The 11,795-nt window shown below is 41.6% G+C and overlaps 1 protein-coding gene across 1 annotated transcript; it reads left to right on the forward strand.

The window, feature by feature from the left end:
* The first annotated feature begins 231 nt into the window (after positions 1-231).
* crot (carnitine O-octanoyltransferase) lies at positions 232-7,597 on the forward strand. Its single transcript, XM_084471589.1, has 17 exons — positions 232-452; positions 1,019-1,143; positions 1,306-1,430; positions 1,789-1,970; positions 2,070-2,194; positions 2,305-2,413; positions 2,922-3,015; positions 3,120-3,245; positions 3,353-3,454; positions 3,559-3,642; positions 4,378-4,485; positions 4,567-4,697; positions 4,780-4,903; positions 5,070-5,148; positions 5,334-5,427; positions 5,687-5,806; positions 6,111-7,597. Exons 2-17 carry the CDS (start codon positions 1,029-1,031, stop codon positions 6,229-6,231), a joined length of 1,839 nt encoding a protein of 612 aa, XP_084327715.1. The 5' UTR covers positions 232-452; positions 1,019-1,028; the 3' UTR covers positions 6,232-7,597.
* Positions 7,598-11,795: the final 4,198 nt, after the last annotated feature.

The raw sequence follows: 11,795 nt of genomic DNA on the forward strand, positions 1-11,795 counted from the left end.
AACACTCACTTTAATTTGCAGATCCAATGAGCGTCCATTTAATTAATAAATAACACAGATACAAACAACACACTCCTGACCTAAAACTTTATTGGATTCGATTGCTTAAAGATTGCTTAAAAATAAGGCGATTCAGAGTGATTTTGACTGGGAAATTACCTCTGTCCCATCGACGTTCATTCATTCAGGTGGGTGGTTACCCCGCGGCAAGATGGCGGCGACATTGACGCATACATACAGCGCAGATCAAGCGATATCTAGTCAGTATATATCTCTATGGATTGAAGTGGGGCAAAGGTGAAAGCCCGGGTACTGCTCCTTTAATGAACCAGGCTACTGCTCCTTTAATTAACACAGAAGCGAGCAGCCGCCACAGTCCGCCCTGTGGAAGGGGTTCAGAAGCTTGCTGCGATAGTCGCCACTTAACACAAACGTCCAACAGAATAACAGAGGTGAGTTTTTGTCTCCACTTTATTGCGGTCGTCGTAATGTAATCGGTCTGACGTGCAGCCGCTGGTGCGTCTCTGACCCCAGAAACCCCGTTAACATGTTTACATATTAACATTGTATAGAACACGATCGCCCTTTTTTTTTTTTTAATACGTTACTCTTTTTTAGGAAGCGGTTCATAACCATTTATTAACACTAAACCATTCACTTTCACTTTGCAAAGCATACGCTTGTTTAATTACTCAAACATAATAAGGTGTCTAAAGAAGTCCAAGTGTCATTAAGGTCCACTAGGAGGACGTTACTGTGAGTCGTTAGACACAAAGAGCCCGTTACTATTAACCAGACAGACACAGACACACGTCAAATAATACCCATTATTATTTGATTAATATATCATTATTTATATAAATAATAATAGTAATAGTAAATAAATAATAATAGTAAATCTCTCTATATATAGTACATATATTTAAGTAAATATAAGTAAGTAAATATTTAGTATTTCATGTGTTCAAGTAGTATTTACCGTAAGACTGAACTAGTTGTTTATGTTTTTAATGTTAAGACAACACATCATGGCACATCAAATGTCAGCGACTTTGCAAGAGCGGACCTTTCAGTACCAGGACAGCCTTCCTCCGCTCCCAGTCCCCTCGCTGGAGGGGAGCCTGTCCAAGTACCTGGATGCAGGTAGACGATGATTAAACACATTTGTGATCACTAAATAGATTTCACAGTGTTCCCGTATTCGTTCAAAGTTGTTATTTAAATAGTTGTGATGACACCAGGCCCAGGTACATAACTAATAAACCGCCCGTAGCACTCATTCTGGAGGGTTTGTTTTCTCTTCAGTGCGTCCATTTGCAACCGAGCAGGAGTACGAGGCTACAGTGGAGAATGTCAGGAGCTTCAAAGAGGGCATTGGTCAAGTCCTGCAGCAGAAACTACTCCACAGAGCGAGTTCCAAGAGGAACTGGGTGAGTGTTACACCTGGTGTCACTCTCCTGACGTCTTATGACAAATGATCCAATGCAGAAGATGTATTGGAAGAAAGAGGAAATCCAGCATTGATATACTCCTTTACGATATACTCTGTTGTTTTTTGGCGCATAGTATGTTCTAGGCTCAGTGCTACGAAAACACACCAATGTGAACAGATTATGTTAAAGATTGCGACTGGATAAAACACAACTGTATATGAGCAGAGAACATGTCACGTGGGAGGGTTGCTTATCGTTTCCTATGACTTTACTTTCTGTTACAGTTTCTGCCATAGCAGATTGTCTTAGGTTTGAGCTCTGAGCATTCATTCATCTTTGTATTTCTGTCCCCCAGCTGGAGGAGTGGTGGCTGGACACGGCCTACCTGGAGGTGCGGATGCCCTCTCAGCTCAACGTCAACTTTGGAGGGCCGGCCCCCTACCTGGAGCACTGCTGGCCCCCCGCTGAAGGAACTCAGCTGCAGAGGACCAGTGTTGGCATGTGGCACATGCTGCAATACTGGGACCTGATCCGCACGTAAGAATCCCTGTACATCATATCGTCACACATCACAGATATCACCAATCAAAGGGGTGTTTGTCCTGTGCTTGATTGTGTCTCCATGTTTGTTGTCAGGGAGAGGATGGCTCCTCATAAGGCTGGCAGATCAGGGCTGGATATGGACCAGTACCGCATGCTGTTCTGCACCTGTAAGGTACCTGGAGTCACCAAGGACACCATCCTCAACTACTTTAAAACAGGTACTGTATTTTCCTCATCACAAATGTATTTGGCCCTACCCCTCTCCTTTGTTTACATACAGAGGAGGCAATGCAATTAAGCAATTCATTTTATTTGGGGATTCTTCCAGAGAGTGAGGGCCCCTGTCCCTCCCATGTTGTGGTGATGTGTCGTGGGAGAATCTTTACCTTTGATGTTCTTTGTGATGGAAAGATTCTAACTCCTCCAGAGCTGCTCAGGTATCATTGATGCACACACACACACACACACACACACACACACACACACACACACACACACACACACACACACACACACACACACACACACACACACACACACACACACACACACACACACACAGTGTATCAAAGGTGAATGTTTGCTCAGTCCGAGGGAGGGGCGGTCATATGAGATGTTTTATCGCTATGAGGGTGGTAGTTCAACAACCTTGTTGTTTTGTACAACAATCTCTGGGCATGCGTACACGCTGAGCTCTGTGGAAACACCCTTTATCTTAAAGGTTAACTATTATATTTGCTGTATCACTATTGTCTGCAATTATAGCAACAGTAAGTCCTGCTGTCTGTTGTTGTTCAACAGACAGCATTGGATTTGGAGAACTTTTACAGTTTTAAATTCCAGTGGCAAAATGTAATTTTAATTGTTTCACTTCTCTAATTGTTTCACTTCTTTACATCTTTTTCAATTTTGAGGCTTTCGCTGATATGCATATCATGCTTCTAGGCAGCTGCAGTATGTGTTCGAGTGTTGTGAAGGAGGGCCAGAAGGAGATGGGGTCGCTGCCCTCACCTCAGAAGAGAGAACCACTTGGGCCAAGGTGAGGCTGTCTACCGTACCGTATTAGAGGTGTTTGTTAAACTCAACTGTGTAGCGACGAACGTCTCACCATACCTCAGAGCTCCTCTCTGTCCACCTCCCCAGGCCAGAGAGCATCTGATCAGCATTGACCCCGTCAACACCAGCATCCTGGAGACCATCCAAAGCAGTCTGTTTGTTCTCTCTCTGGACGACGCTAAACCCTATGCCAGCGCAGAAGACTACACTCCGGTACATACTTCAAAACCAGATCACTAGAACCAGTGTGTTGTGATACTGACTGATAGTGTTCCAACCAAAAACGTTTTTTTGCCTTTATTTTCTTTCCCACATCTCAGCTGACGTTGGAAACTCTAACAGGTGACCCCACCATTCGCTGGGGAGACAAATCGTACAACTCCATTTCATACGCAGATGGCACGTTTGGATCCAACTGTGATGTAAGTTCCCATCTCTGATCCTCCTCCTGCACCCCTTCAACACAGTGGGACAACACAACCTTTTTACTGCCTTAACTTCAATGTGAACTGTGTGTCTGTTCCAGCACGCACCCTACGATGCTATGATTCTGGTGTCTCTGTGTTATTACATAGACCAGAGACTTGAAGCCACAGGTGGGGAGTGGACGGTAAGCATCACATTCAAACTGTGGGCCTACTGTAGATCCAAGGAGACTCCAGCTCTTTTTATGCCACGCTTATGCGGGCCAAAAAAGATAACAAGGTTTTTGTTATAGACCCGCTATCAATTTGTGATTGATGATTGATCCATTTCCCATTCCCAGTAGACGAGTATGCCTTTCTTTTTATCTGATGTGTCACTTTCAAAGTAGTGAACCCCCCGGAAAATAGGGTTAGTAAACTGTCGAATGCAGCACGGAGGACTGTGAAAATGTTACGGTGCTTACTACTTTTCTATATCTTCACTTATTCAGTCTCTCTTTCCAACTCGGAAGAAGCTACAAAGAAAGTAACTTACTGTTGCATCTAGTTCCTGTTTGTTTACACCCCAACATCTGGAATTTCAACGCCCGTTATAGCATCACACAGGACCGTGTGACCGAGCTGTCTGTTAACATTGGAGCCGGAGTCGATAAATACCTGTGGCTACTGCAGTCCTTTGTCCCGGCACTGAATGCAGATTGTAACCTTACCTACTGAAGACCACAGCCAGATGTTAGTGGGTGTCAATGTTGTTTTGACAGTGGGAAAGGGCTTGACAGTTAATTCAGATACAGGTCCTTGAGGAGCAGGTAGGAGTAGGGCATCTCGTTCTGCAGGCTGGCTGCAGAGATTAGGGATCGAATACCTTAGACCCGACACTGTCCTGGCCTCTGTACTTAAAGTCATCTGTTTATAACCAGGGCTCTGATGCTGTGAGAGCCATGCCTTTCCCTGAAGAACTGGTGTTCACAGTGGACGACAAAGTCAGACGTGCCATTACCCTGGCAAAACATCAGTACAGGAACACGGTGAGCAAGGAGCAAACATTAGTCGTTCGATCCGGATCTGAATGTTATTTGCACTTACTAATATTCTGCTTGATTTCCCAGGCACAAAACCTGCAGCTTGTTTGTTATGCATTCACCGCCTTTGGAAAAGCCGCCATTAAACAGAGGAAAATCCATCCTGATACCTTTGTTCAGCTGGCAATGCAGTTAGCCTACTACCGAAAGCATGGAAGGTACTGAGCCTAACATGCCCTTCTTCCGTCTTCACCACCGCACATCCTCTGACCTGTTGGACTCAACTCTCCCTCGTTTCAGACCAGGAAGTTGTTATGAGACCGCGATGACGCGCAGGTTCTACCACGGCAGGACGGAGACCATGAGACCCTGCACCCAGGAGGCCGTCCTCTGGTGTCAGGCCATGACCGACCCCACGTGCACTGTTAGTGTGTGTGTGTGGGTGTGTGGGTGTGTGGGTGTGTGTGTGTGGGTGTGGGTGTGTGGGTGTGGGTGTGTGTGTGTGTGTGTGTCCGTGTGAGCTTGTGACAGAAGGACAGGAAGTGAGTACATGTCTAAAGTCCTTCATTGATCTCCATGGTAACTCTCAGGAGGATGTGAAGAGGAAAGCTCTGCTGAAGGCGGTCATCAAGCACAACAAACTCATGGCTCTGGCCCAGAACGGAGAAGGTGGGATTCCTCTTTCTGTGACATGTGGTTTATTTCTCTGCGTGTTTCCCAACGTTGTAATGTATTGTAGACATTCCTAAAATAGCTGTGGACATCTTGGAGAGAACCTTTTGATTGCATACGTGTTAAACGATATCTGTCATCACAATTTTTTGCAATTCTGCATTCTGCATTCTTTCTTGCAGGTTTTGACAGGCATCTGCTGGGCCTGTATCTGGTCTCTAAGGAGGAGGGACTTCCTATTCCACATCTCTTCATGGATCCACTTTATGCCAAGAGGTGCGGTAAAAACTCAAACCTGCTTGATGAATTGAAAACAATCATTAAGGTGTGTGTGTGTGTGTGTGTGTGTGTGTGTGTGTGTGTGTGTGTGTGTGTGTGTGTGTGTGTGTGTGTGTGTGTGTGTGTGTGTGTGTGTTACGGGTACATTGTGTGATGCAAGGAAAAACATCAATGTCTTGTGCATTTGCTTTTTTGAAAGCAACCGGATACCGACTTCTTAGAGTGAGTGTGTGTGTGTGTCTCTGTGTCTCCACAGTGGCGGTGGCGGTAACTTCACGCTGTCGTCCAGCCTGGTCGGGTACACCACCGTCCTGGGTGCTGTGGCTCCCATGGTGCAGCATGGCTATGGATTCTTTTATCGCATCAGAGACGACCGGTGAGAACTATTTATGTTGCTTATTTTGTATATATCTCATATGACATCACAAGATATCATCACATTATAATGCTATCATATGGGACATCTATGTGGTTTGTTTTAGATAATGGGCAGCTAGTTTGGTTATATAAGCCAACAGACAGCTAGTTTGGTTGTATTAGCTAATGTACAGCTAGTTTGGTTGTATTCTAAGTAATGGATACCTTTGTTGGTTGCATTACCTATGGTCTATTTTGATCATGGCTACCTTGTACATTGACTTCATGTAATGTATATCTTATGTGATGATCTCTACCGACAGGATTGTGATGTCCATCACTGCTTGGAAGTCTGACCCAGAGACGGACACAGAGTCACTCTTCAACACCCTGTGTTCCTCTCTGCATGATATTCTCCAGTTAGCCACCACATCTCAGCTCTAACTGGCTATAACTGAAGTAGTCAGCACACGATGAGCATCTAGGGGAAGCAATGGACACTCAGGTTTGGCATTGGGAATAAAGGGAATGTGAGGTGACTGTTGAACGGTATGGTGAACGCGCCATGTGAAGAGGACGCTACCTCCATTAGTTCAGTCTCACAAGATGGCAACCGGCATGACATAACTTCACACTCCCTAAAGCCAGTCAACAGACACCAGTTGAACCAGTTGAACCCTTCTAAGTGATACAACATGTATTTAGGTTTAGAAATGAAGAAAGCTGCCTAGATGCAGTTGGTTATAGAAGATCAAACAATGATGAAATCTGAATCCTCATGGTGAGGTCAGTGTGAACTGGGCTAAAGTTGAAACAGTTTGAACGTTGAGCGCAGCGTGACTGTAGAGAGTCTGATGTGTCCTCTAGGCCCAGGCTAGAGCAGCACTAGAGGGCCACTCCACAGGGATACACTGGCAACATTATTATTATATAATAATAATTATTATTATTATATTACTTTTACTCTTCCACATATGAAGTATTTTATTAAGCACTTGCTCTTTTACCCACTTCAGCTTCCTGCTGACCTCTCATGGTTTCCTGTTTAATTCAGGCACATATCCAGTTTTGTTTCATTTTTAAACTTTTGTTAAGTCATAAATATTGACAATGAACAATAGCTAGTCAAGCCGTTGTGGGCATTGGATGGTCTACATTAGTGTACATTACATTTAAATGTATGTACCTTTTAATTTGAGGTACATTCCTAACATAGTGAGATGCATTTTGCGACGAATAATTGATCATTCAATCTTGATACTTTTGATTACTTGGATATTCTGTTCTCCGTATTAAAAGGCCTTAGATTTTGCCAAAAGGTATAGGAGAAGTAATTAACTTGTCCTTGTTCATTCATGATTTTTTTTATTGCACTAGCCTGATGATTGTTATTAACTGCTGAAAGTCTGAAGCCAGTGTTCTTGTTTCCCTTATATTTGGTTCTCCGTCCAATAAGGTTCAATGAGTGAACCTTATTAAAGACCTCAGGAACAACACACTTTTATTGCTGATGAGATGTATGCTCTCTATTATGTTCTGAAGTGACCATTCCTACTGCTGTCATTTTAAACTAACACCGAATGTTTTAAACAGCAAAGCAAAAACAATCCTCTATAATGATTGAATTTCAGGCTTTGGTGGACTTTGTTTTAATACCTACCCAATTAAGTGATTATTGAGTGTGAAATAGGAATTCTGTATTAATTTATTCTTGATACAATGAGCCATTTTATTAAAGCTAAAACATTGAAATGTGTCACTAAAATGACTAATGTAAACCTGATCCTTCTTTAAATAAACTAACGTGCTGCTTAAAGAAAGCTTTTTTTTTTTTACTGCAGATAAGAACTACTCCAGTGAGCTGAAGCTGGACAGCAACACAGACAACAATTTGTATATCATACAATCATTGTAAATGCAGACTACTTCCCCCGCACACAATGCTTTAACCAAGGCTTCAATCACTATGTGGCTGTAATATCAATGTCACACTGAAACAGTCCAAATAGTAATCCTCTTGTGGCTACGAAGCATTAGGCAGGTTGGTTTTGTTCCCTGCACAACGAATGGTTGGGTTAAACTCAGGGTTGAAGTAAGTGTTTATTGTATTTCAAGAGAATGATATTCTCCCGTCATTTGTTGACATACACGTGGCATAGTTAGAAACTGCTTGGAAAACTGCTGTCTGACCCAGAGACGGACACAGAGTCACTCTTCAACACCCTGGGTTCCTCTCTGCATGATATTCTCTAGTTAGCCACCACATCTCAGCTCTAACTGGCTATAACTGAAGTAGTCAGCACACGATGAGCATCTAGGGGAAGCAATGGACACTCAGATTTGGCATTGGGAATATGAGAATGTGAGGTGACTGTTGAACGGTATGGTGAACGCGCCATGTGAAGAGGAACCCTACATACAACATGTATTTAGGTTTAGAAATGAAGAATGCTGCCTAGATGCAGTTGGTTATAGAAGATCAAACAATGATGAAATCTGAATCCTCATGGTGAGGTCAGTGTGAACTGGGCTAAAGTTGAAACAGTTTGAACGTTGAGCGCAGCGTGACTGTAGAGAGTCTGATGTGTCCTCTAGGCCCAGGCTAGAGCAGCACTAGAGGGCCACTCCACAGGGATACACTGGCAACATTATTATTATTATAATATAATAATTATTATTATGTTACTCAGTTTTCCACATATGAAGTATTTTATTAAGCACTTGCTCTCTTATCCACTTCAGCTTCCTGCTGACCTCTTATTAGTTTTGTTTCATTTTTAAACTTTTGTTAAGTCATAAATATTGACAATGAACAATAACTAGTCAAGCCGTTGTGGGCATTGGATGGTCTACATTAGTGTACATTACATTTAAATGTATGTTTGTTGACATACACATGGCATAGAAAATGTAAATGCCTTCCTTTGTCCACAGGTGTATTATGGTTTGTAGAATAATCTTCATATGCTTTTTAAAATTAATATATATCTAATATAAGGGACTAATAAAGAACATCTTATCTTACAAGTATAGATAGTAAGTGACACTAGAAAATGCTTGAAAATTTCCTGCAGAAAATAGAGTGAGTGCCACATAGTTTAAGACATAGAGAAATGTTAAATACCTTAAATCAAGTGAAGGGATTGAACAGTCTAAATGGAGTAAACAATGTTAACATGAATATATGCAATATATTCTATATATGCAATGAATATATGCAATTGCAATAAAACTTTTTTTTATTTTAGTGGATGTTATATCTAACAAGACATGAGGGAGGAAAGCAGGAAAAAATCAACTAACAGGTTAAGGTAAAATTTAGTAGGCCTTGCAGTTTCAGATCATGTGTAAATGAAATGAATATCATTGCTGTCATGATCTCCCCTCTCCGTCATCTCATTCACTTCAGCTCCCAGTGTTTTTCCACCGGCCCCTCCTTCTCCTCACCCGCCTGCCTGCCACTCTCTGCTCATCAGTCCAACTCTCAGTCCTCCCAGGACACTCTGTGTCTACCACGAAGCAAGTTTACCCCACCGTGATATCTCTGAACTGTCCATAAAGAACGTGTTAAATAAAAGTCATTACCAACTGTCTGCCAGCCTGTGTGTGCTGCATTTGGGTCGTCTCCTGACCCGTTACAATTGCATCATTAAAAATATCAGCCTAACCCTTTTTTTGAAAATGAAACTTCATCTGTAAAATAACAACACTGGTGAACATTTCAAACAATTGAATTGTGACTGTCCAGTTCAGTGCAAGTTGTTGCATTGATTCCCAGCAACACTTGGGACCTGCAAGAGCAAAAAACAATATTAGCTCAGGGTTTTTCCTAAGAAAGATTTCAACAACTTGCTATAATGAGATGATCAAACACCCCCTTCTCATCCGGTTTAATGGAATTAGTGTTTTTGAATTTCACTGCAGAGCTTCTGCGCCAAAGGGCCGCGGGTTGCCGACTCCTGCTCTAGCCATATAAACGAGGATCCCCACACACAAACGACGATATATAACAATCCTATTTCCAATCGATTATAATCATCTTAGCCAGGGGCGTAGCACCAAATTCTGGGCCCTATATACAAGAAGTCCTGATGAGCCCCCCCCCCCGCTAAAACAATTAAGTTTTACTAGCAGGCAGCTAGGATGATATAGGCTATAGGATGATATTGCCATTTGGTAATGCAATGACGTCTGCGGATAACTAGCCTATATGCCATAGGTTATTATTTAGCCTAATAACGGCTTAGTATTAATTTTATATTAGGTGGCTTTAAATCAGTAGCCTGCTGTTAATATTAGCCTACCGTACACTTTATTTATCCTTTAGCTTAATAACCCAGCCCTCATCATGTGAAAGTGTAGCCTATTGCCTGCTCTTGCTTTGGGTTGTCTCTGTTCGTTTTAGCAACGATAACGGAGGTAGTTAAGAATGGGGTTTCATCTTGTGTTTGTGCTCACCTTTCTTAGAAAATGAGTTAGTCAGAACCTGACTTCCTCAATTTTGTCTTCCTTCCCAGTCTTTCTTCCCCTCTCTCTTCTGAGAGCCAGACTTCAATTTATTTAACTGTGGCTGTGACATATTGCCGCATGGCCGCACGGACGACTTCGCTGCCCTCCCATGTCTTGCAGTGTAAAAATAATATTTTAAAAGTAGAACATCTTTAAAAGTTTAAAATATTTTTAAAAAGCGCACAATTCCAAGCATATGTGAACATTTTAAAATTGGAATGGAGTCTCTAGGTAAAAAATTGTGGAAGGATTGGGGTCCCAAAGTTTGTAGAGAATAATAAAGAAAGAAAGAAATAATGAAAGAAAGAAAGAAAGAAGAAAGCCAGAAGAACAATAGTTGAGCACTGCATGCAGCACTCACCTAATAACACTTCAACAAACTTCCATCCACACTACTCTGAATTTTGACTTTTACCTGCTGTCTTTAAATTGTAGGTGTGGTACAGCAGCATTTATTTATTTTTACCTAGATTTATAACAGTCAATCATGCACTCATCACATCTTTAAGCAGTTGGTGAACTGGACACGAGGAAAAAAATGAATGTTTTAAGACTTTTTAATAATTTTAAATAATTGGATGAATAAATACCACCACTGCACAAAGTAAAGAAATGTTGCAATAAACTGTTTAAACTATAAATAAAAATATAATATAATAAACTATTACTAATAAATAAATAAACTACTACTATTTATTATTTGCAAAAATCATTTTTTTATTCACAGGTTTTTTGATCTGTCAATAATATGTAAAAGTTATAGTCTCAATTCTTTAAACAACCCCAGCGTTTAAATACTTACTGAACATCATATCTCATTCTTCAAAGTTATCTTTTTTCGTTTAATGTGCAGCAGGGGGCGTTACGTTTAGTCTAGCAGTCCACAGTCCCTTCTCTAAATGGTGTAGTAAGTATGCAAGCCACAAGGTGGAGGTGTAACTTTTCTTCTCAAATGTGTAAAAAACCACGAGCCTGCGTACAAGCTTTATACTGAGCGTGTCGTCATAGTTTCAAAAACCTGCCTTATACAACAATTGATTCCAACCAAGTCATTTGAATGGACAAGAGGCACTCAGCAGTGCTGAAATAGAGTACAACAGCACGTTGATTTTTGACAATACATGTATCACTTCGCTTGGCAGGGGTATCTAGTAATAACCATACATTAATGATCGAGCAACATCATTTCTAACCACACAGTATGTAGCACAGTATGCAGGAAATATATATATGAGTTAGGCCTACTTGGCAACAGTGTGGAACTATACGTGTTGTCTGAGCCAAATAAATGACTAAATAAAAGAACTGAAGTAGAACTGTTGTATAAAAACAATGTGATTATCGGCTGTGATTATCTGCACCGGCCTAAGGCCTCATGTACGACCGCATTCAGTATAACGCCGCTCCCTATGTCTGATCTTACTTAAGTGCTGATGAGAGATACTAACTGGTGTTACATATTATCTCCCCTATTAACTGACATGGCAGGGCACCATGAG

Source organism: Micromesistius poutassou (assembly GCF_964030765.1).
Source record: "Micromesistius poutassou genome assembly, chromosome: 8".
Taxonomy (NCBI): Eukaryota; Metazoa; Chordata; class Actinopteri; order Gadiformes; family Gadidae; genus Micromesistius; species Micromesistius poutassou.

Bases quoted from the DNA above. Each gene is read 5' to 3' on its own strand.
- crot (XM_084471589.1), top strand. From the start codon at position 1,029: ATGGCACATCAAATGTCAGCGACTTTGCAAGAGCGGACCTTTCAGTAC. The intron at 4,486-4,566 runs GTGAGCAAGGAG...TTGATTTCCCAG, and splicing joins AACATCAGTACAGGAACACG to GCACAAAACCTGCAGCTTGT. The intron at 4,904-5,069 runs GTTAGTGTGTGT...GGTAACTCTCAG, and splicing joins TGACCGACCCCACGTGCACT to GAGGATGTGAAGAGGAAAGC.